General features: G+C 35.1%; 2 protein-coding genes across 3 annotated transcripts; both read left to right on the forward strand.

Moving 5' to 3' along the window:
• Positions 1–2,983: 2,983 nt before the first annotated feature.
• LOC125674700 (uncharacterized) lies at positions 2,984–17,573 on the forward strand. Of its 2 annotated transcripts, XM_056157797.1 has the most exons (7): positions 3,015–3,683; positions 8,657–8,743; positions 8,864–12,483; positions 12,583–13,259; positions 13,406–13,575; positions 16,693–16,779; positions 16,900–17,573. In XM_056157797.1, exons 4-7 carry the CDS (start codon positions 13,223–13,225, stop codon positions 17,302–17,304), a joined length of 699 nt encoding a protein of 232 aa, XP_056013772.1. In that variant the 5' UTR covers positions 3,015–3,683; positions 8,657–8,743; positions 8,864–12,483; positions 12,583–13,222; the 3' UTR covers positions 17,305–17,573. The 2 variants fall into 2 exon arrangements, with proteins under 2 accessions (XP_048767901.2, XP_056013772.1); XM_048911944.2 differs by having other exon boundaries at positions 2,984–3,683; positions 8,864–13,259.
• Positions 17,574–19,999: 2,426 nt separating this feature from the next.
• Positions 20,000–21,568, forward strand: LOC130053564 (uncharacterized). Its single transcript, XM_056160904.1, has one exon. It carries the CDS (start codon positions 20,000–20,002, stop codon positions 21,566–21,568), a length of 1,569 nt encoding a protein of 522 aa, XP_056016879.1.
• Positions 21,569–26,997: the final 5,429 nt, after the last annotated feature.

Here is a 26,997-nt window from a genome sequence, read left to right on the forward strand (position 1 = left end):
CTTTATACGCGAACCTTCAGTATAGATTGTATAGGGTATTCTAAATTTCCAAGCTTTATACGCAAACATTCAGTATAGATTGTATAGGATATTCTAAATTTCCAAGCTTTACATGCAACCCTTTAGTATTTGATTGTATATGCACATTCTAAATTTCCAAGCTTTACACGCAAACCATCAGTAGATTGTAAAGGGTATGCTAAATTTCCAAGCTTTACACGTAAACCTTCAGTATAGATTGTATTTTTAATTTCCAAGCTTAATATGCAAACCAGTATAGTTTGTATAGGGTATTCTAAATTTACACGCAAACCTTCAGTAGATTGTATAGGGTATGCTAAATTTCCCACTTATGAAATTGGACTAAACCTACAGCATATCTTACTATTTTCGATTTCCCACTTTCAGTTACATCTAGATTTTTAGCCGATTTGCGTAGCAAATGTCGGCTTTTAAATTGGCGAAGGATGGGCGGGCGGCGTCCACAATTAGCTTGTCCGGTCTCTAACTTTCATACTTTTTGGTGCATCTTTGTGAGACTTATATAACATGATCACATCCAAACAGGAAGGTTCCTATTTATTTTGAGGTCCAAAGGTCAAGGTCACTTTGTCACTAAATGCCATAGATTTGAGCTTGTCCGGTCTCTAACTTTCATACTGCTAAGGGCATCTTTGTAAAACTTGCATAACATGATCACATCCAAAAGAGGAAGGTTCCTATTTATTTTGAGGTCAAAAGGTCAAGGTCACTTTGTCACTAAATGCTATAGATTTGAGTTTGTCCGGTCTCTAACTTTCATACTACTTGGTGCGTCTTTGTCAGACTTGCATATTTTGATCACATCCAAAAAAGGAAGGTTCCTATTTATTTTGAGGTCAAGGTCTCTTTTTTCACTATATACTGTAGATTTGAGCTTGCCTCTAACTTTTATACATGTACTTGCTGATGCATGTTTATCAGACTTCAAATCCTGATGACATTCAAGATTCATGTTGCTTTTGAAATCCAAAAGTCAAGGTCATTATCACACTAAATACCTATTGCGGCCATTCAAAGCTTCATACTTATAAACTATCTTAAATATATGGAGCGCCAAATTAACATAAACTCAAATAATTGAAGATATCTTCAATTATTTGAAGATATCATCAATTCATTTGATGCGCGCAACAATTGAATTAAAGATCTCTTCAAATAACTAATGATATCTTCAATTCTGAATTATTGCGCGCATTAATTGAATTGATGATAGCATTAATTCTTCAACTGAATTGATGCGCGCTTCAATTGAATTAATGATCTCTTCAAATGAATTAATGATATCAACAATTGAATTGATGCGCGCTACAATTCAATTGAAGAGAGTAATAATTGATATAATGCGCGCATTAAATCAATTGATGAGAGCAATAATTGAATTGATGCGCGCATTAATTCATTTGATGAGAGCAATAATTGATTTAATGCGCGCATTAATTCAATTATTGCTCTCTTCAATTGAATTAATGATATCTTTAATTCATTTGAAGAGAGCAATAATTCTTTTAGAGAGAGCAACTATATAATTAAAGATATCTTCAATTCAACATATCCACAATTGAATTAATGATATCTTTAATTGAATTGCTGCTCTCTTTAAAAGAATTGATGCGCGCATTAATTCCTTATACAAAAGCATTGTAAATGATTTAAAGATATCTTCAATTGAATTAAAGAGATCATCAAATTATTTAAACCGAGCTCTAAATTAATTATTGCGAGCAATATTTCTACTAAATTGATGCTCTCATCAAATGAATTGAAGAGAGCAATAATTGAATTAATGCGCGCATCAAATCTATTATTGCTCTCATTAATTGAATTAATGCGCGCATCAATTGAATTGAAGAGAGCAATAATTGAATTAATGCGCCCATTAAATCAATTATTGCTCTCATTAATTCAATCGATGCGCGCATTAATTCAATTGATGAGAGCAATAATTGAATTGATGATATCTTCAAATAATTGAAGATATCTTCAATTATTTGAGTTTATGTTAATTTGGCGCTCCATATAAATACATGCATGTTTTTACTTCGTGAATGCAAATGTGCATAATTTTCCAAACTGCAACTCAGCCATACGCATCTTTGATGCGTTTTAGCGATTTTTTAATGTCTATATGAGATTCCCCGCTTCCCACTCAAATCCTAATTAGATTGTTTATAAGGTTTAAATACCAGTGTTGAAGATTCCCAGCTTCCCACCAGAATATCAGTAGATTGAATTGTATTGATATAACACACATCGGTTATTTCCCATCCAAACTTTTCAGTATATTGTGAATTTGTGATTTCCTCTACTTTCCACTCAAACTGACTGTAGATTATATTGGTTTGTTTAAATTCTTTACTTCTCCCTGTGGGGATCCGGGTTAGAATAGGTGCTCAGTACCCCTTGCTTGTCATAGAAGGCGACTAAATGGGGCGGTCCTTCGGATCAAACCGCAAAAACCGAGGTCCCGTGTCACAGCAGGTGTGACACGATAAAGATCCCTCCCCCTCAAAGGCCATAAGCGCCGAGCATAGGGAACACAAGGCATGGAAATGCTCGTCCGATACAACTTTCAGGTAACCGCATACCGTTACATGCACCGTTAAGCTCTGTCGTTGATTTAAACATATTTTATTGTATGAATATACAAAGGGATTTGTTACAAGTTCTAACAACTTAGAAAACCTCTCCCGTTGTATTGTTATTTGTCAAATTCATAGATAGCACTGGAGAGAGAGAGACTCTGGTTCATTTTTAATTAACTTTACTAAAGTTCCATGCACTACCTGCTTTTAATCAGTTAGAACAAGAGGAGTTAGGGTCACGGGTAAATTGTCTACATGTATCGGTAAAAAGGGGGATTGTGGTACTTTTGGACGTACTAAAGTAAAAATGCAAAGATAAACACAGGTGTTTATAGTACATGTAAATATTATTTACCCGTAAAACCGATAACACCAGTTTACACTAGGATCTGCTCAGAAAACATTCTTTGAGCAAAATGGTTACTACAATCGATGTCTGTGCACAATTTTCAGGCAAGTCTCTCTCTCTCTCTCTCTCTCTCTCATGTATATTTTTAAGAATCCCATTAGTAACCAGGCCCCGGGATCGTGTAATAAACTCAGACTTGCGTCAAAATTTCAATCCCCTGTACGATGTTACTGATCTCTTAATTTGCAGACACTGGAAATCTGATAAACAATGTTTTCTTGAATGATTGACTTCTCAATCATTTCATCGCAATATTCAGATTTTGACGTAAGAAGTTTCAGGATCTTCGGGCCAGGGTATAACGACCTTTTAAATACGATCATCAACGACAATCGCCTAAATTGCTTTTTATTTTCACAATTTGTAAATTTAATGTTAAATCTATAAATTGTGAACATAAAAAGTGATTTAGATGATTGTAGTAGATGGTAACATTTAAAAGGCTGTGTAAACATTTAAAATAGCAATTGTCTCCAGTTAAAGAATCGTTTGTGGAGATGCGTAAACAGGCACTGTCTCAGCTCTTCAAATTGTCTTTGGTGTCCATCGGAATCTCGTGTTTGTCCATTCTCCTCGGCATTCTGGTACTTGTATACTCAAGCGGAGATGATTTCCTTGGAAGTGGAGCTCCTATTTGGTCAGGAGTAGAGGTAATTTCTTGGAAATGTACAATAGTAATAAACATGAATACCCTGTTAAATGTACCGTTGGTAAATTTGTATGACGGACAACTGTATCAATGAGAGGGATTGTCATATACCAATCAATAAGAGTAATAATCATATACTAGTCAATAAAAGTAATTACAGTGTATCATATACTAGTCAATAAGAGTAATTATCATAAACTAGTCAATAAGAGTAATTATCATAAACTAGTCAATAAGAGTCATTACCATATACTAGTCAATAAGAGCAATTATCATATACTAGTCAATAAGAGTAATTATCATAAACTAGTCAATAAAAGTAATGATCATATACTAGTCAATAAGTTTTTTTTAGTTTTTTTAAAATGTTTTTCGCAACATTCAACAATTTTTCAGTTATATAGTGGCGCCCAGTTTTTGTTGGTGGAAGAGAGAACCCAAATACAATGTACATGGGAAGAGACCACCGACCTTCCGAAAGTAAACTGGGAAACTTTCTCACTTACCGGCGCGAGTGGGATTCGAACCCACGCCGACCAGAGGTGAGAGGCCGTGTGATTTTGAGCGGGGTGTTCTAACCACTCGGCCACGGAGGCCCCCCAATCAATAAGAGTAATGATCATATACCAGTCAATAAGGGTAATGATCATATACCAGTGAAGAAGAGTAATTATCACATACTAATCAGTAAGGGTAATTATCATTTGCTAGTCAATAAGAGTAATTATCATATACTAGTCAATAAGAGTAATTATCATTTACTAGTCAATAAGGGTAATGATCATATACCAGTCAATAAGAGTAATTATCACATACTAATCAGTAAGGGTAATTATCATTTGCTAGTCAATAAGAGTAATTATCATATACCAGTCAATAAAGGTTTTATCATACAACAGTCAATAAGAGAAATTATCATATACTAATCAATAAGAGTTTATCATATATCAGTCAATAAGAGAATTTATCATATACTAGTCAATAACAGTAATCATCATATACCAATCAATAAAGTTAATTATCATATACTAGTCAATAAGAGTAATTATCATATACTAGTCAATAAGGATAATCATCATTTACTAGTCAATAAGAGTAATTATCATAGACCAGTCAACAAGAGTTTATCATATACTAGTCAATAAGAGTAATTATCGTATACTAGTCAATAGGGGTAATTATCATTTACTAGTCAATAAGAGTTTTTATCATATACCAGTCAATAAGAGTAATTGTCATAGACCAGTCAGCAAGAGTTTATCATATACCAATCAATAAGAGTCTATCATATACTAGTCAATAAGAGTTTATTATATACCAGTCAATAAAGTTAATTATCATAGACCAGTCAACAAGAGTGATTATTACATACCAATAAATAAAACTGATTATCATATATATATATATATATATATATATATATATATATATATACTAGTCAATAAGAATGATTATAATAAACCAGTCAATAAGAGGGACTAGGTGTGTAGCGTACTAGTCAATACGAGTGATTATCATATACTTATGCATATACTTAATGCCTGGGTCTATGGTATACCATATCTATATTCATTCCTCCATACAGATATCTTATATAATTTATGAAATATCTTCTATTTCTAAATAAGATATCTAATAAATTTTATAAGATATCTCATAATTTGCATCTTATGTGATATCTCATAAAATATATGATATCTTATAAACTATATAATATATCTCATAAACTTTATAAGATTTCTTGTTTAATATATAAGATATCTTATGAAAATAGAAGATATCATATGAATTTATTTTTATAGGATGTCTTTCGAAACATATAAGATATCTTTTTTATTTTATATGTTATCTCAGAAAGTGCAAACAGACACAAGCAATACGTGTTTATAAATTTTATTTGGCGATAAAGGGCACGGCTGATTAAAGTATCAAAAGCAAACAAATCAAGTTCAAATTGTGGGCTGCCTCACACAAATGGCAAGCCTCAAAAGCATCATATCAATGTCAACATCAATTAGGGATGACCTTTTGAAAATTCAGATATTAAATACAAATTCTTATGAAATAGGGGAACACCAACCTGTGTGTAGCAGTTATAAATGGAAAAGGTTGATTTAATCCGGGGCACTTAATTTATATATGCCCAAGGGAAGTAATTGTAGAGCAATGAAAGACAACTCAAATGGTTTGCAGCCTTCGATAACAACATCTTATGTGAACATGCATATCACATAGATGCCAAAATATTTCATACACGAATTTTTATAAGATATCTCATAAACTTTATGAAATATTTTATATAACTTTTATAAGATATCATAACTTTTATAAGATATCTTATAAAAAATGTCACATTTTTATAACATATCTCATGATTTACTACAGTCGATAAGACATCTCAAAAATATAAAAGATATCTTATAAATTATATAAGATATCATAAACTTTATTAGATATCTCATAAACTTTATGGTATCATAACTTTTATGAGATATTTTATAACGTTTATAAGATATCTTATAGACTTTCTTTTATAAGATACTGTGTGTATCTTTAAAAAGTGATAAGATATCTTTATAAAGTCTATGAAATATCCTCTATCAACACATGAATAAGGTATCTCATGAAGTTTATGAGATATCTTATATACGATATAAGCTATCTCATGTATCTAATAAGATAAGGTAAAGGAAACGGGGGGGGGGGGGGGGGGGGATTCTGGATGCACAGGCTGAAGTCATTCCACTATTATCTTATAAAAGAAAAACATATAAGGTATCACATATCTTTTATAAGATATCTTATAAAGGATATAAGATATCGCATGAACTTTGGAAGATATATTGCAACTTTTATCTCAGGTAGGGTGAGTTAACTAGTTATGGTAATCAATGCAAAAATCAACTCGTACCCGGTTATGTCATCTCGTTACTGTGGACTAAGAATAGATAAAAGAAAAAATAACAGATAATAGATAAAAAAAAATATCTTATTGATCGATCAATAAATGGAACACCCCCTCCCTCTAAAGAAAGTAGATAAAGTCGACCAACTCATGGAACAGAGGATTAGCAGCCTAGAAAGTCAAATAATCACCGGAAATATGTACTGATCATGCGTAGTGTAAAATAAACTGTTATAGAATCACAGAAAACCGAGAAAAGAGTCAAATAATGGTCAAAGTCAAATAATGGTCAAAGTCAAATAATGGTCAAAGTCAAATAGTGGTCAAAGTCAAATAATGGTCAAAGTCAAATAGTGGTCAAAGTCAAATAATAGTCAAAGTCAAATAATGGTCAAAGTCAAATAATGCCAAAGTCAAATAATGGTCAAAGTCAAATAATGGTCAAAGTCAAAATGGTCAAAGTCAAATAATGGTCAAAGTTAAATAGTGTTCAAAGTCAAATAATGGTCAAAGTCAAATAATGGTCAAAGTCAAATAATGGTCAAAGTCAAATAATGGTCAAAGTCAAATAGTGGTCAAAGTCAAATAATGGTCAAAGTCAAATAATGGTCAAAGTCAAATAGTGGTCAAAGTCAAATAATGGTCAAAGTCAAATAATGGTCAAAGTCAAATAGTGGTCAAAGTCAAATAATGGTCAAAGTCAAATAGTGGTCAAAGTCAAATAATGGTCAAAGTCAAATAATGGTCAAAGTCAAATAGTGGTCAAAGTCAAATAATAGTCAAAGTCAAATAATGATCAAAGTCAAATAATGGTCAAAGTCAAAATGGTCAAAGTCAAATAATGCCAAAGTCAAATAATGGTCAAAGTCAAATAGTGGATAATTCTGGCATGAAGGGTGGGAAACTAGACCGGTACACAGTCTTCTGAACCAGTATGTGATCTAGTAAATTAGCATGTGAAACTAGTAAACTGGGATTTAGGCTAGAAATAAACAGAAAAATATGGCGGTAGTGATAGGGACACGATCAAACAAGTAGATGAAGCTCATGATCGGGTAAAGGTTTCGCCCGTCTTCATCCTGGTGAAATCAGTGTGTTTGTTGATACACTGAGGATCGAATGACTTCAGCCTGTACATCCAGAATTTGTTCTGTTTCCTTTCGTTTGGGATATGTCCTCCTATCAGTGATTACTACAATGGGAATGTGTGACTACTGGCAATACTTTCTTGGTTTTGACAGAGGACCAGTGGTTATTGACCCGTTAGCGAAGGTCTGTTGTTTCTCCTACGTACTGTTTTTGGCAGACCTCTGGATAATCTCTTACCTAGTGGAGGTTTCAAAAGATGTTCAGACCTCAGAATGTAGCTCAGACACTGAGAATTTTAGCAGTCCTGTTACAGGTCGCAATTACATGTAAGGAGACTTCCTGCAAGACTAATAGCCGCATTTATCTCATCAGTTGCGATGTCATTTATCTCATCAGTTGCGATGTCATTTATCTCATCAGTTGCGATGTCATTTATCTCATCAGTTGCGGTGTCTGCTAGATACAGAACGTAGGAGAAACAACAGACATTCGCAAACGGGCCAACAACCACCGGTCAGTAGTCACACATTTCAATGGTAACAATCATCGATGGGAGGACATGACAATTGTGGTTATTAACTATGACCCAAGTTGGTCAGATACCAAACAAAATTCTGGATGGACAGGCTGAAGTCATTCAGCCCTAAATGTATAAACAAACCTATACTGACTTCACCATGATGAAGACGGGCTAAACCTTTACCAGATTATGAGCTTCATCTTCTCATTTGACCGTGTACCTAACACTAGGAAGGAACAGATCGTCCTGAAAATATGTATAGTGTCATGTTTCTGTAAATATGTATAGTGTCGTGTTTCTGTAGATGAGTTAGTTTAGATTTGTACAAAAATAAACGCTTTTCTCATAATTTTTACCATCAGTTTGATACACTGGAGTAATATGTAGAATTGTTGTTATATCCGGGTTTTGAATTGTTATTATATCCGGGTTTTGAATACGAGACTTAACATTTATACAGTGTTTGCTGTGTGGTATATTGGGATATCTGGCTTCAAAGTCTGATGCTCACTTCGATTATCTCGCACCCAGAAGGACACGATACATGGTAAGAAAAGAGATACACTGCAATAATTAGGACTGGGTTGGTGTGATTTTTTTCTCGAATTATTTGCTATTTTGTCTCTTCTCGTTGATTAATCAATAGTTTTATCATTGTTTGATACAGATGGTGGCGCATTTAGTCCTTTGTGTCGTTGGATTATACGTGTGTGGAACAGGCGTTGGTTTTTCCGTAGTGGACGTTGTATATTGCTCAGAGGAAAACGAACGATGTAGCCAGAATGTCCAGCAAGAATTTGTCCTTAATATTGCCGCCAGTGTTATCGCTTTCTCCATGCTGATATGTGTTTTCTTGGGTGTCAGATTCTTTTATAAAAATAGATTATTGCTTGGCCTTTATAAACCAATGGAAGCGTTGAATCAAAGGAGAATACCAGATTTGGCGATTTTAGAATATAGCATTTGAACCTAAAGAGAAAATTAGAACTAGTACATGTAGCTGCAACAGGCATTTGTAGACCACTTTGGTGATAGCAATTTCCGCACTCCTACCATTCCACCCTAGCTTATTCCAATCGACGACAAGAAATATTATGTCTGGTATAATCCCATACGAAGTAACTAATAAATGTACTGAAAATTTACGAAAATTGCATTGATAAACAATTTAGAAACGAAATCCCGGCCTTGAAAAGACCTGAGTCGTTTCATTAGGTAACGACTAGAGGTAAAACTTACGAGTATTTTGACTTTTACAAGAGAGGCCACGTGTTACGGTGCATGTAGGTGTTAGCACTGTTTTGGCCCGAGTCCATAGCATGTGTCTAACCTTATTGAACTGCACCACAAAGCTGACATGTGATATTCCATCAAAATATACATATGTATTGTTAATATATATATTTTCATTCATGTTTCAAAAGGAAGTCAGCCATTGCGACGTTGTGTTGTTCCTCCTTAAAGCAATATCCAAATGACCCCTTAACCAAAATAAAGAGTTGGGCAAACACGGACCCCTGGATATACCACAGGTGGGATCAGGTGCCTAGGAGGAGTAAGAATTTGCGAATGGTTAACTTTAAACGATATCGTTGAACCCGTTTTTGTCAGCAACCTGCATCTATTTAGAATCTGGTCATACGCAGAAGAAACTCTTGCTTTTATAAATCATTTGAGAGACATAAACACCATGTGCAGGTGATAATGGAATATTTTATTGTTAATAGAGTTAATAGATAAAGCGTCATCCATATATTTAAATGTCGAATTGAAGGCCACAGCAAGAATTTTTTCTTCTCATGTAGAAACTTTTGAATAAATTCTGCCTCATTTTTCCTTTTTCTTTTTTATTATTATTGGTTTTTTGTACACATAATAAAGTACATGAATACAAAAAGTCATATATAATTATCATTATGTGCATGGAGAGAGATAGTGAGAAAGAGAAAAAGAGAGAGGCATGTTTTAAGTAAATATGAAATTCCATCTGTTCCAATGAGTATCAAATTTTTTCTTTTCACCATTCTTATATGCTATATATTTGTGTGTTTCATGAAATAATTTCTTTTGTGATATTGCAGCGGGCAAGTTTAAAGGTTTCTTAGTGCATCTTGCAGTATAGACATAATACTTCAGAAATAAAATGATAATGTTTTGTATATCACTATTATTTTTAATACAAGCTAAAATAAAGGATTTCTTTGTAATTGGTATCTGTCGCTCAGTCTTATCTTCTAAAAATTGTTTGAATTCTACAAGAAATAATTGTAAACAATTACATTCCCATAGAATATGTTCTATTGTTTCCTCTTCAGAGTGACAAAAGTTGCAATATTTAAAATCTATTCTTTTTATTTTGAACAATAATGAATTTGTTACTAAAATTTTGTTTATAATTCTGTACTGAAACCAGTGGAGCTTACAGTCTTTTGTCTCTCTGAAGGGTATTTTGTGGATTATTTTCCATTCCATGTCGTCTACATCTAAAAGCTCACTCCATTTCTTTTTGTCAGCTGAGACCGACTTATTTTTATTAAGAATTTCATAGAAATTTTTTAATTTGTAACATTTCAAAATTGTGTAAGTATTTGTCATAATTAATGGACTTGTGAGCTTCATGATGTTTTTTCCAGGGTATGAGTTTTTTTTATCCATGCTCTCACTGCATGGATAATGCTGTTGTATTCTAAAAAAAATTATCCTAATGTTTGTATAAATATCACAAAAATGTTGAAAACTAAAAAGTGAACCATCTTCATTAATAATATCATTAATCAGTCTGATGTTGCTGTCAAACATTTGTTTATTAAAAAATGGTTTTCCACCAATATGAATCTGTGGGTTATACAATAGAGGTGAATCAGCAGCAACAGTGGACTCATCAATAAGACTATGTAATGTAATGTAGGACTTGAGTACATGTACATCAATCCAAAATTTATTTTTCAGTGTTTTTAAAAGAGTGGTGATGTATTCAACCCCACAGTTAATGAATTTGTTCAACTCAAAATTGGGAATAAACAGTCCCATACCTCTGCTGGAAAAAATAAGATGTCTTACCCAAAATAATTTCATAGAAGCTATAAAAGACATTAGATTTACCATTTTCAATCCTCCATCTTCATATTTTTTAACTATTACTTCTTTTTTTATTCTGTGAGTTGAATTATTCCATATGAAAGAAAAAAATAATTTTTCTAAATTTTTACAATATAACTCAGAGGGATTTGGGATTGACATCAAGATATGGTTTAATAAGGGCAAAACCAATGTCTTAATAACTGATTTTTCCAATGGGAGTCAAAAATCTTTTCTCCCAATGTTTAAGTAAAGATTTAATCTGCACACATTTTGGTTCATAGTTTAATTGCAATTTTTCCTTTTTCCACTTTTGTTGAAGCAACTGTCTCTGATGTCAAAATTTCTAGTCTTTAATTTATCGTGAGGAACCGTCGTGTAAAGTGTTGAAAAGGCATACGTTTTGATGTTGTTGATTTGAGAAAAGATCTGTGATTTCAAATTTACTATTCCCGTGGGGATACGGGTTGGAATAGGTCCTCAGTACCCCTTGCTTGTCGTAATAGGCGACTAAATGGGTGGTCATTCGGATGAGACCGCGAAAACCGAGGCCTCGTGTCACAACAGGTGTGTCACGGTAAAGATCCCTCCCTGCTCAAAGGCCGTAAACGCCGAGCATATGCCTAAATTTTGCAGCCCTTCACCGGCAATGGTGACGTCTCCATGAGTGAAAAATTCTCGATCGAGAAGGACGTTAAACAATATACAATCAAATTTACTAACAGTTCTTCAGATTTTTAAGATCCCACGTTTGATTTACACCACTTCTGGTGTATGTTCAAGTACAATACATTTGAAGTTTCTCCACATCTGTCAATATTTTCGTGAGGAGCAAAGATAGATGTTTGGTAGAACATTTACTGGATCCAGCAATGTATCTTTGTAAGGGTTTTTGTGAAGTTTAGAAATCTAGTATGGGTATGGTATATATCCATAGGTCCCACTGACTGAGATATTAGATGTGTTTAAAATTGAAATATGATTTTGAAGAATGTCATCTTTTGAAGGGACAGTCGGATTATAAGTCCGATTACCAAATGTAGAATTAATGCTAAGTTCATTTAAAATACAGTTGCAATAATGAGCCTTCCAAAAACAATGTTGTTACAAGCTTTGTCAGTTGGAACCAAAACATATTCCTCGTGTAACTTATCTAATTCTTTTATCACTTTTGGTTTCTAAGCACAGAAGGACACAGAAGGATAGATGGTATACACTTTTATTTTGATATGTCTAATGATTTTAATATTCCTCTTATACGTTTTATTCATTCTGACAATGTATTAAGTTCTTCTTTTTCATATTTAGTCCATCGTCTGGTATATTCCTCGACAGAATTCATAAGAGAGTCGCCAATTGAAAGACCGATGTTCTCTGAATTTAACAAATAAGTGATTTTCAACTACACTTGTATATCAACATCACCAGTAATGACATGTCCAGCTGGACTATAGATGAAAGAAGACGAATAACAAGAATACTTTGGTGGATTACGTATAAGATGTTTTATATCTAGGCACTGTAATGTTTGTAATTGAAAAGTTTGGATGCAATAGTAGTTGTATACATGTATTTGTAGGAAATACAGGGTGTAAACTTGAAATATGCTGGAATACAAGACTGAACGTTTTGATGACGAATAATGTTGCTTATGTTGGCAACATTTAATTATGACGGCATGACATCCATAACCCGCGGTGGTTTAAAGAACATATGATGCAAACATCTAATCAATTAGGTATAAAGGGAAACAATTCTGAATTTCGGGAATAAGCTCTCCTAGCAGCTGAAAGACAGGGCAAAAGACCTACTACATTTGTCCAATTTCAAAAACCTGGATCCGCCTCTGGCCATTATGATACAGTAACTGATAACGATTATAACACACGTGATTTTTGTTAGACCTATACGACATTGATATCAACTCTGGGCCTGTAGTAAGGCAATTATGGACTCGTCAAACCTTCTGGATGCCAATGTATCACGTAAGAATCTCCCCTCTCTCTCTCTCTCTCTCTCTCTCTCTCTCTCTCTCTCTGTGTGTGTGTGTGTGTGTGTGTGTTTTGAGTCGTTTCAGAGTCGGGTGATATAAGTGTGAAGTTAAATTACCAATACATTTTGTTATTTACAGATGTGACGGTGGAAAAACGGAAAGTAGCTCTTTCTCAACTCTCTAAACTTTCACTAATCTCCATCGGTGTCTCGCTGGCGTCAATTTTACTCGGAATTCTCATACTAGTTTACTCAAGAGGAGCCGGGTTCCCAATTATCACTGGAGCCCCTGTGTGGTCGGGAGCAACGGTATAACCGTAGATAAGATTGTGTTTAATCGTGTGTATCGTATTTTAGTGTAATGTCCCAATTCAGATACGCATGAATAAAGCTAGCGTTCTATGTACTATTCTCATATCCTCGGAAGTTTCTTCTTCTGTTTTTGCCTTTTAATCGACTATATCACTGGTATTAAACTGATGTACGTAACTGCAGTTACGTACACCCCAAGACGGCGGAAGAAGAAACAGGTAAATTAGAATAGCGATGTTTTTGTCTTTTAGAAAACAAAGTGAAATACACTTAACAAAAGAGGATGTCTATTTATATCAATAGTTCACAATTGTACCCAAAGTCTTCACGATACTGTCCCTAATTTGCTGCAATCGGTATTTGAAATACGTAGTTGATGTACGTAACTTTTACAATATGATGTACGTAACTTTCCGAATTGCACATAAAAGATGTACGTAACTCAAAAGATCTCCATTAAACTTTTATTCATTTGTTCATTCAAAAAGCCCAATAGAATGCCTTCATCAATAAAAATCACATGTTCAATAATGCTACCAACATGCCACCAAATCAAACTTTCAATTTAGGCTCTTTTAAGAAGATTTGGGAACGTTCTTTCATATCTATGATGTAGTACCTATAATGCTATAAGTTAAAGAGCAATCAATCAAAAAATGGCACAATCACTGATAAACTTCATTCAAAGTACGCCACAAATATTCTTCAACGGTAACCAATCTCGTTAATGTATGAGCAAGTACAGCATCGAGCATGTTTTTGTAACAAAAGGATAAGGGACCGGTCATTTAACTTGGTTGGTTGGAGGGGGGGGGGTCGCGACAGAATTTTTTCCACACTCAGCGGGCGACAATTTTTTAAAATTAATTTACGCTTTGCGACAATTTTTTCCAGTTTAATTTTGCATTACTTTTATCTGGGACTACTATTAGTGCAAAACCTTGCTTCAGATAAAAAAAATTCTAATTTTTCTGCGCCAATTTGGTTTTTTTTGTCAGCAACAAACCCCCCCAAAAAACATAGCCCCTTTCCGCAAGTTACATGGTTGGTCCCTAGGCAAAATGAACAAAAAGTATTTTTACACACCGAAAATAACAGATAAATCAAATGATCGGTTTGTCCACTTTATTTTTTCTATGATTGATACCCTGTTAATACGAGACCGTGTGAAATGATATTAAAATATATTGAAGTTAGTTAATTGGTATTAATTGTACTCGGATAAAACAGACTCTGGAGCTCTGATTGAGTCTACGTAGTATTGCAGCAAAAGAATACCAAACAAATCATGTTTGTCAACGTATCCTAAAGAAATACCTGGTAAAAACATCCCCCAAATATCTAAGCACATTTTTACCCCCTCCCCCCCCCCCCCCCCCCCCCCCCCCCCCCCGCCAAAAATAATAATAAAGAATTACTGAAAATCTACATAATGTGAAAAATATATAACATCTTAAAATCAAGATGTTCTAAGCTTGTGAAACATTCATACAAGTTAATGAAAATGATGTAAATTTCTCCTTTAAATTTTTAACCCCAAAACATCCATTTTACCTACCCCCTACCCCCTCTCCCCCGACAGAAATACTACGGTTTTGTTGGACGTCCAAAAGACACCAAAATTCAAAATTTGTCCTCCAAAGAATAGGTATAGTATTTAAACGGTACAAAATATGGAGTAATACCCCCCCCCCTTTTTTTTTCCCTGCTTGCAGCATCTGTTCGTACCAAATATCTCAAGAGGTTATAGAATGAGGGTTGTTGGGTTTTGTTGTTGTTTTCTTTATCGGTAATGGCATTCTTTCTCTGCCACAAAGTATGTGCATTACTTCTCTGCTTGTTTAGCTGCTTAGAAAAATAATTTAGGGTTTGTATCAATTGTATACTTTGTAATGCACAAAGTATGTGCATTACTTCTCTGCTTGTTTGGCTGCTTAGAAAAATAATTTAGGGTTTGTCGAACTACGAGTGAATTGCACAGTTACGTACATCATATAGGAAAATTACGTACATCAACCAAAAATATTTTAATGAGTTACGTACATCACGTGTGTTTTTGCACAGGAGTTTAACTCGTCCATTCAGGAGAAACAAACGGATTTTACCATTCTGAACGATAAAGCGTAAAGAAATACACAAACTTGACTAATTAATATCACTGAATAGTTGATAGGATAAGATATAATCTAAATTGAAAAAGTACCCGTTTCTTCTTCCGCCATTATGGGATGTACGTAACTGCAGTTACGTACATCAGTTTAATACCAGTGTATATGACCTCGCGAAAATAAAAACTCGCAAATACAATCGAATCTACATGTTTGTGAATTTGCATATTATATTTAAACATTCCTACAAATGTTCATTGTGTGTAAACCCCATACCAAAAGTTTTGATGAAAAATTCTACTGTAATGAACAATGTGCATCAATTGAGGTCTGAGGAACCACACAATGGTCGTTATTAGAAATGTTTTAGGTCACTGAGGAACCACACAATGGTCGTTATTAGAAATGTTTTATGTCACTGAGGAACCACACAATGGCCATTATTAGAAATGTTTTAGGTCACTGAGGAACCACACAATGGTCATTATTAGAAATGTTTTAGGTCACTGAGGAACCACACAATGGTCATTATTAGAAATGTTTTAGGTCACTGAGGAACCACACAATGGTCATTATCAGAAATGTTTTAGGTCACTGAGGAACCACACAATGGTCATTATCAGAAATGCTTTATGTCACTGAGGAACTACACAATGGTCATTATTAGAAATGTTTTAGGTCACTGAGGAACCACACAATGGCCATTATTAGAAATGTTTTAGGTCACTGAGGAACCACACAATGGTCATTATCAGAAATATTTAGGTCACTGAGGAACCACACAATGGTCATTATTAGAAATGTTTTAGGTCACTGAGGAACCACACAATGGTCATTATCAGAAGTATTTAGGTCACTGAGGAACCACACAATGGTCATTATCAGAAATGTTTTATGTCACTTTTCGAATACATTTTCTAAACAACTTTATACCGATAAGTTCAACTGGGGAAAATGTGTCCATAAACTGATATAACTTTACTGACAAATTTAACTCTATTTTCAGTTTCTGTTGTCTGGCATATTAGGTCATCTTGCTTCGAAATCTGATGTGCATTATGGATATTTTCCTCCTCCAAGAGTAAGATGTTTGGTGAGTAGTGTCGTACGTGTGTGAAAGTAATAAACTGTTTAAAACCTAACTACGATCAGGATCGTCAGATGCATGTTGAAATGTGGTGTTTAAATCAGATACATTTTATCTTTGGTACAGCTTCTGTCGCATTACATCATTTGTGTGTCGTGTATGAGTGTTTGTGGGATATGCTTCGGTTACTCCATAGCTGGCGCTAGTGTATGCACGGCAGACGACGAGCTGCAGTGTGGAGAGAACGTCCAGACGGAATTCATCCTCAACATCCTCAGTATTGTCGTGTCTGTCTTCATGTTGACCATTGCGATCGTTGGATGCATATTTTTCTGTGTCTATAGAAAGTTGCTCGGACTGTACAGACCTGTGGATATGTTGTATCAAAAGAGAATCAACGATCTGGAGAGCAGGATTAGAACACTTGAAAATCCGAACATGCAGGGACAGCAACAAGGATTCGGAGGACAGTACGGGTATAACAGTTTTAACACGACTACTGCACCGCCCCCGGTGTATTCAAAGGAATAACTGAAAAATGTAGGAGACTGTTTTTATAATGTATAGTCATCTGTAACCAAAGCAATGAAGCTGCAAAAATCTTCTATGAATGAAAACTCTTTTGAATGTTACCCATTGACTATCAAAGAATAGCTACTCTTAAAAATGCATGGTTTTTAATCTTTGATTATTTGTCTTCAAACATGGTTATTTTTTCTATAAATTGCAATGTTTCAGTATTGCTGAGAAGGGGAATGTAATGAACCTCAATATATACAATAAAATTGTTTACAATTTTCTTTTCTTTCACTTTTCCTTGTTCTTGATTATCAATCTTCAGTTATATAACTATTTGACAGAAATGAACTCAAATGATGTACGTATATGAGAGAAGGAAGCGATTTTGCCTATAATATACTACTATTTCAAGTCTTCATTTCAGAAGAAATTTCTACCGAAACACTGTCTATCTAAAACATATTCATTATAAGAATCCCCTTAAAAGTTTATGTAAATTATGTTTGATATGAAGAATTTGATGTCATAAGAATAATCACCCGTTGTTAAAGTACTGCAGTCCTGTTACGTCGAAAGCGACCACCGAAAGTTCATGTTGTCAAACAAATATGTTTAATCTTTTCTATACCGAGAGCAAAATTAACGTAAACTCAAATAATTGAAGATATCTTTAAAAATTTGAAGATACCATAAATTCATTTTATGCAATCAACAATTCAATTGAAGATTTAAAAGATTTTTAATAATGAATGGAAATAAATTTTTAAAGAGTAGAATGTAATGTACATATAGCTTGCGGGATACTCACTGAGAACTTTCATTTGCGTGATCATGGGTGCCATATTTTTCTGTGTCCATGGAAGACTTTTTGGGCTGTATTGAAGAAGGGATTTGGTATATCAAAGTAAAATCGTTGACTTTGAGACTAGGATTCGGACAATGGAAAACTCAAACAATCGGCGACAACAGGAAGTGCTTAGAATACAATACGGCTCTAATAGTTTCTCCACCACTACCCAGCAACAACAAGAAGGAACTAAAGTACAAATGGGTTATGACGGCTACCCTTCCCCGGCGGCTCCGCCCCCGCCATATCCAAAGTGGTGATTGTCTGGGTGTCTTAGATTTTCAAGTTCATGTAATTGTGATAACTTCATCGGTAAATTTACATTACACGACGGATACTCTATAATGAATGTTATGAACTCATTTTATGTATTTCTTAAAAAATATTTCTTTAAACATTCATGATATTCTTATAACATTTGTGTAAAGACCCTTCGTTACATTAATTTTTCATTCATAACAAATGATCTTATTGTTTCACCATGGTATTTCATAGACTTATCACTGTATAGAAAAAACCCAGTTAGAACGGAAAATAGAACATTTTAAACTCTGAAATACTGTAATTTATCCATTGAAATAAACATTTATATTTTCACAGAACTTTGTTGTATCTTTTGGATCTTTCTTAAGGTACTAGTATATCTTCTGCGCAATATTGTTGTGAAGATCGATAAAGAGGCAGCTATAAAGAGGGAACGAAATCCCCAAGAAAACGCAATAAACAGAAATTCATTGATTTGTTGAATATATAAAATTCATTTCACTTGTTAGACAGGATTTCTTATTTAAGATTTTCACTCATGCTTCATACTCGTAATAATGTCTCACGAGTGAAAAACTCCTATCTAACAAGAAAACATTGAACATCCTCTCTCTATAAGAAGAATCACAGATTTATAAAAACATACCGGTAATTATATGTAGCATACTGCTGGTCACAGATTTATAAAAACATAATTATATGTAACATACTACTGGTCACAGATTTATAAAAACATAATTATATGTAACATACTACTGGTCACAGATTTATAAAAACATAATTATATGTAGCATACTGCTGGTCACAGATTGATAAAAACATAATTATATGTAACATACTACTGGTCACAGATTTATAAAAACATAATTATATGTAGCATACTGCTGGTCACAGATTGATAAAAAAAACATAATTACATGTGGCATACTACTGGTCACAGATTTATAAAAACATAATTATATGTAACATACTACTGGTCACAGATTTATAAAAACATAATTATATGTAGCATACTGCTGGTCACAGATTTATAAAAACATAATTATATGTAACATACTACTGGTCACAGATTTATAAAAACATAATTATATGTAACATACTACTGGTCACAGATTTATAAAAACATAATTATATGTAGCATACTGCTGGTCACAGAGTTATAAAAACATAATTATATATACTACTGGTCAATTCAGTGTTTGATTCATGCAATAGTTACAGGTCTGACAGTAAAGAAAATAGAGTAACATTACTGATGATACCAATACCTTGATCATGATACGCAATTTACCTGTAACCTCTAACCTTTAAGTAAAAATGTTTTATCCCTGCATCAGCTACATTTAAAATAGAGTTGAGATCTTTTGGGGAATTTTTCACTTGAATATAGAATAAAGCATGTCAGCTAGCTTATTTGATTTATGTTAAATTTAACATTTAAAATCAAATTGTTAATGCATCCTATATACTAGCAAGCCTTGTATCACTAGTGTGCGTGTATTTCTTAAAATATCCTTTGCATCGTTGTTACGTTCATTTAAATAGCAGGCCTCCTAATTTGCATTCTATTGACACGTCGACAATTGAAGTTTAAAAATGGCGGACGGGGTAAGAAAGTCGGTGTACATTTGCCGGGTACATTTGACAGACCTTCTTCCTTTGTATTGTAGGAATTGTGACTGTCCCATTTGTTGTGTTTGTGTCGTGAAAAATCACAAAGGACATAATATATGTAATGTATCAGAATGTGTGGAAAAGAAAGCAGACGAGCTGAACGACGCTATTCAACAAAAGGACTCGGCGTGTTTTGATGTGAAGCTGATTGAAGAAAATCTTAGGAAAAGACAAGAAAGCCTCCAGTTCCAGACTGAGAGCATAATTCGAAGCGTGGAAGACAGAGAGAGGGAAATCGTGGCTGAAGTGAGAAACGTATGCAGACAGACGATTGAACGTGTAGGAAATCTCACCACTGAAGTAGAAGGTCGAATTCGGCAAGATGAGGACGTTCTGCATCGGTTTTTAAACACTGAATTGTTTCGAAATGTTAATGATGATGATTGTATAAAAAGCGTTTATTTTTACAATGAGTTAAAAAGACTCGTTCGTGAACACAAACGAAACATGGAGGATGGGATACCTTTTCAATTTGTGGCTCCTATACTATCGTCAGAACATTTGTGTGAATTGTTTGGGTGTGTACTGACAGATGATCATGTATCATCGGACGCGACTGTGGGCGAAGATGATTGCGGAAACCACATACATGCTGATGTAAACAATGCAATGGACACTGAAAGTTCCAGTTCAATTAGCAAAGAAGAATTTTTGGAATGTCAAATTTATGATTATAGGAAAAGACTGATGAAAACAGGAATTGAAGGCGTCATTCCCATATCGTCCGATAGAAGCATCCTTTACAGCGGTGGAAGTCTGTACCACTACAACCGCAACAGTGTACACAAAATTGTAGAGGAAGTTGGCCATTTCACGTACGTGCCTGAAACGGACGAAGTTGCTTTTATTCTGAAGGGTCAAAAGAAAGTGTTTAGGCAACCATCAAATGCATCCCAACGGCGATCATTGTTGGTAACCCTGCACTGTGAAAAAGTTTTGTGTATAGGGCATGATTACGAGAATTACATAACACTCGTGATTTCATTGAAAGAAAAAGAAAGTTTTGGTTTTCAGACTAATTACTACGTTTGCAACGTAAATGACAGTGGTTGTGTTCCAACAAAACAAAACGTCTACATATATGGAAAGACTTGTCGCTTAAAATTACAGGCGTTCTCGCTTGTCCAGATACAGGAGGACAAGATTTCTGTCCACAAGGGTTATTCTGGCAGACGTTTGTTTTCTTATTCTGGCTGTGTTGGAAATGAACCCTCATCAACTTTCAAACCATCAGACGTGTGCACAGACACTAAAAATAACTTCTTGGTTATTGATTCCTACGATAACACAGTGCACCTTCTGAATCCAAAAGGAAAACCACTACGTGTCATCATGCTTGCCGAGGACGGACTATGTGGAGTTAACTGTATTGCTATGGATGAATTTGATTGGTTGTGGTTGGGATGTAAAGACGGTGCTCTTCATTTCGCAAATTATCAGTATTTCAAAACCACGACAAGAAAAGAAAGGCATTTGATGAAACAAAATTGAATTTAATTACATGGTTTGATTCAAACTAATGCTGTAACGGTATTCGTGGTTGGTTGTTTTACGTTCCGTTGAGATTTCGTGGATGTGAGTTATAGGACAATGTAATTATATACATAGGACTTATTTCATCCATTGATATTTTAGGTTACATTAATTTCACATTTTTAACTATTTAAATTATCTTACCTTGGAAATAAAAGATAAGTATAGTATGTCAAAATAATATTCTGAAAATATTCGTAATGAATGATGGAGAGATAAAGGAACGAAAATCCCAGAAAATTGTCATAGATTGTTATAATCATACCTTAGATAAATTGACATTTAGGTTAGGCTTTAGTAGATATATATTGATATGGGTCAAAACAGTGTGCAACCGAAATCACTACGAACAGTGATCAATCTCGTAACGCTCATAAAGAATGCAAAATTGAGAGTAGGGCAAACACGGACCTCTGGACACACCAGAGGTGGGATCAGGTGCCTAGGAGGAGTAATTATTTTCACAACAAATTCTCTCTAGAATCTTCATGAAATGTTGCTACAAGATTTCCATTGTGGATACCAGTATACATGTGTAACAGGAAGGGAGAAAATGCAACGAACCAGACCGGGATTAGAAACCAGGCCCCCTGAATCTCTAGTTAGGTGCTCTACCAACTGAGCTATCTGGCCACCGGCGATCGAACTAAGCTGACCAGTATGCATGTTGAGAGAGTGCAAAATTCCAAATACAGACTGATCTTAGCTTAGAGCTCACGACCATAGCAATGAAGGTTCTTTTACGTGCCAACGCCAGCCGCGACACGGGACCTCCGATTTAAGGTCATATCCGAAAGACCCCAAATTCTCACTTCAAAATGCCAAGCGTTTGGCGAAGGAAAAATCGCTTCCTATGTTTACGTCATAAGTTTGACCTCCATGACACGAACATGGCTCAAACTCATGAACTCCCATATTAGTAAGAAATTTTTGGAAATACATGAGGGTACGATCTGTGACGCTTTGCGGTAGCATACCTCATGAAGCGCGTTTCCTGAAAGTATGTTGGTGTTAAGCATTGCTGTTCATACCCTCATGTATTTTCAAAAATGAAATTTATTTCTTATATTCTCATGTACTTCTGTTCATTCGCTGCAGTGAATATAACCCAACCTTTCCTGAGCCGTAAAGGAATGTTACATGGGTGTCGATTTGCCAGTTAGGACTTGTATAAGTAGAGTACTGATACTGTACACTATATGCCCATTACAAGCCTAAACAGGGCGTATTTCTTAAGGCATAAGTTGTAGTTGTAGAACTTTACTAAAGGTAGTATAAATCATTATAAGCTGCGACGTACTTTCTTTTGTATCCAATGAATATAAGGTCTTAAAATCTGTGACAGAAAATAAAAAAACAAATCAAGAGCTCTATATGTAAATTATTTTTAAGAAATTGACTTTCAACCACCTGCAATTTTTTCAAAAATGAAAGATTCTTATAAAAATCCTTGCAATACACCCATCTTTAGGTTGTTTACAAAGGTCATGGCTTGAAAACTTCGAGAGGAGCGAGACAAATCAATCATGTACTCACTGTACTCTTCAAAACTGACAAAGTTCAGCTCCTCATATTTTTCAAAAACATTGAAGAAAATCAAAATGCCACACGCATATCTGCAATACTCATACAGACACTCTGTAAAATACTTGAAAACTATGTGAGGAGTAAGACGGACATATTATGTACTCTCTATGTAAAATTTCTTCCTAAGTGACTATGTTCAACAATCTGCAATTTTCCTCCGTCAAGGGAGGTCGAAATGAATCAAAATTGCCACATAATCTAGCGTGTCTCACAAAAAAAGCTACACAGCAGGTTTCATCTTGATACGTAACAGGGAAATAAAAATAGTAACAGTTAACGGACGGGTATGCGAACATTACTGTACCATAATACGTCCGGTCTAAAGACAGGAGTATAAAACCGTCAAGATGGTGTATAAGGTGAAGAAAAAACCCGACACTGGGTGTACAGTGTACAGTGGGTGTACAAGTCACTTCTAAACTAAAATTGATCGAGAGCGTTTGTGTACCAAAAGTGGGAATAAAACAATCTTTTATTTGAAGCATGAATATATTGAAGGAGAGAATAGGATAGTAGAGGAAGGAGAGAAATAAAGGCGCAGTAGGAAGAACAAGTGCGAAGGGGCTGGAGGAGATGGGGGAAAGTTCACACCCTTCCCGTGGCAATCGAACGACAATTAAAAAGCAAACTTCTGACGTAAGTATAACAATCTCTCCATGCCTCGCCTACACAGCTTTCGTGATCAGGACAGAGTCCAACATCCTTCGCGCAATTCCAATGGCTCACTGCAAAACATCTTTCGCGTAAGAGGCACGAGGAGCTTTGAATAACCTAGAGGATCTCTCCTTATTACAATACAAATCTTATCGTCCTCGACATTCACTGCATTCAAACAAAATTCATCAACAGCAGCCACTCAGTTTGTGCCTCCGTCTGAACAAAGGAATTTGACTGGTGTACATCGATCTGTAGAGCGTCGTAGAGTGTTTTTGAAGCAAAGGCTTGACTCCCACCCCCTTAAAGATAAAACGAAGTTTAAATCATTAATCACATGTAGACTAAGGTGTTATATTATTGGGATTCCGAATGAAAATTAAACTTTGTGAATAGCTTCTGCTCTGCTGCACTCATAATAAAACAAAGTGATTGAGGAAAGGTTTATCAAACAAAACTTTCTCGGACTGTAAATATTTTGACTGTGTCCTCTCCCCGGGACTGCTGTAAGAATGGGCTATGCTGTAAGTATTTCAACAATGTTATTTGCTATCCTATACATCATAGCAGCCTTCGCTTCTGCTCTCTGCTCCTTAAGTGTTCTCCACTGGAGATGGTTCAGCATTAATGTTACGCTGCTCGTCCTGTGACAGTCACTCATAACAAATCTGGAAGACCCCCTTTGTAACATCTCCACCTGGTCATGTCTGCTGTATAAGGATCCTATATATACTTCCATACTCCATTATAGGTCTTACTAATGTGGTATATCACATCTCTGCTGTGTATGGATCCTATATATACCGTACTTCCATACTCCATTATAGGTCTTACTAATATGGTATATCACAACTCCTTGGTCAACCTCGGAAAGGAGTTGATGTTACGCTGCTAGAAAGTCCGAGTGTTGTTGACTTTCTTTATGACCAGGTCGATATGGTATTTCTAACTCTGCTCTTGGTGTGTATGGTAACCCCTAGGTATTTAATTCGCCTCGTCTACCTTTTCTAGTCTATGCCAATGGATGGTATATGGTACATGTATCTTAATGGGAGTCTTGCGGGATGTTATGGAGGATTTTGGCACTTCTGGAGGTGGAGCCAATTCTTCTGCCATTGTTGAAGAGCATCCAGGTCTTGTTGGAGCCATACGGATGCAATGATAATGCATACAACGTAGGAAATACAGGATATAACGTGAATGCAAGGTGAAGATAACGAACAGTGATCAATCTCATAACTCCTACAAGCAATACAAAATAGATAGTTGGGCAAACACGGACCCCTGGACACACCAGAGGTGGGATCAGGTGCCTAGGAGAAGTAAGCATCCCCTGTGAATGTGATGGGACGTAAACACAGAGCAAGAGTTTATTATTCCTGACGAAACATCAATAATATAATAATATAAGAGACCAAGTATATACGATGTCACGCTTGATTCACTTTTACCTTACGCCAACATACAAGTAGGTCCATATCATATTCTCACAAAACTTTACTCTGTTCCATTGAGAGTTTTACATACGTTATTTCAAGAAGCCAAAGCTAGTTCATACTTGGATTTTTCAACACCAGAAATATAGACTGAACTCTATGATCATGAATGTTGCCCGGACTCAGACTTTTCAAACCAAAGCTGGTTAAGGATGATATTCCTTCCGAAACATGTCGTCAGTTCCTTAAACTCAAATTTACTAACAAAGTAATAGATGACGTCAACAGAAGCGACATTCTTCGTTATAAAAAGGTTCAGACTTGTATTCCAAAATCTTTCAAGTTCAAGTCTACACCCTGTATTTTCTACAAATATACTTCTACTATTACATCCAAAACTTTTGATTACAAACTTTGCAGTGCCTAGATTAGACCGTCTTATACTTAATCTACCTACGTGTTCTTGATCTTCGTTTTCTTTCTTTCATCCAAAAATACACTTTATCAAACACTACTCTGATTCCACGCACAAGTACTCTTAAGTTGAAATAAAAATATGCTCGAGTTCCTCATTGAAAATATCTTTGTAGTCTTTAGTGATAAGGTCTTCCAACAATCTGTTGGAATTCCCATGGGCATGAATGTTGCTTCTTTGCTAGCTGACCTGTTATATTCTTATGAAGCATAGTTTATTCAATAGCTTCTACATGAGAAGAACAAAATATATTGCTGTGGCCTTCATCAACTCAACATTTAGATATATGGACGACGTTTTATCTATTAACAATAATCATTTTCATTCATATGTCGATTCGATATATCCCTGTGAACTCGATATCAAAGACACCAAAGAATCTTCCACATCTGCTTCGTACTTAGATATTTCATTGAAAATAGATATTAACGGCAAACTAACAACTCAACTTTATGACAAACGGGATGACTTCAGCTTCTCCATCGTCAACTCCCCATATTTATGTAGCAATAATCCATTATCATCTGCATATGGTGTTTATATCTCTCAACAGATTTGATACGCAAGAGCTTGTTCTGCTTATGATAAGTTTTAAATCAAGGCAGGCTACTGACAAACAAGTTGATGTTACAGGGGTTTGAACAGTCTCGTTTAAAATAGTATTTTGCAAATTCTATGGTCGTTAGCCAAAATTATCTATCTTTGGGTCAAATGCTATCTGCTGTGTTTCATACCGATTGTTAAGCCGTTCTTGGTACACTAATTCTGACTACGGATTACTCCGTTTACCTGAACAAGATATATGACTCACGGCGGGTGTGACTGGTCGACAGGAGATGCTTATTCATCCTAGGGACCTGATCCCACCTCTGGTATGTCAGTATGTCCATGGGTCCGTGTTTCCCCAACTCTTTGTTTTGTATTCCTTATAAGAATTATAAAATTTGTTATCTTCACCCAGAAGATGTTATTCCGTCCTAGGCTTTCAAGGGGGCTACCCCACTATTCTCCTTACGTTTACTGGTGATGTACTTCCAGAAGCGTTTCGGGTTTGATGAGCTATCCAGGGAAATAATGTCAGTAAGCTACACGTTATTACAAGCTGAAATTGATGTAGAATTTTTTCTTCTTTCAAATGTTGGTATCGTAGCCTATCCTAAGTGTCTTTGACGACCCTATCCTCTTATGTGCTCGTCTCTTCCTTCTACTCAGCTGTTCTCTCACAATCCAGGGCT

The sequence above is a fragment of the Ostrea edulis genome, chromosome 3 (genome assembly GCF_947568905.1).
Source record: "Ostrea edulis chromosome 3, xbOstEdul1.1, whole genome shotgun sequence".
Taxonomy (NCBI): domain Eukaryota; kingdom Metazoa; phylum Mollusca; class Bivalvia; order Ostreida; family Ostreidae; genus Ostrea; species Ostrea edulis.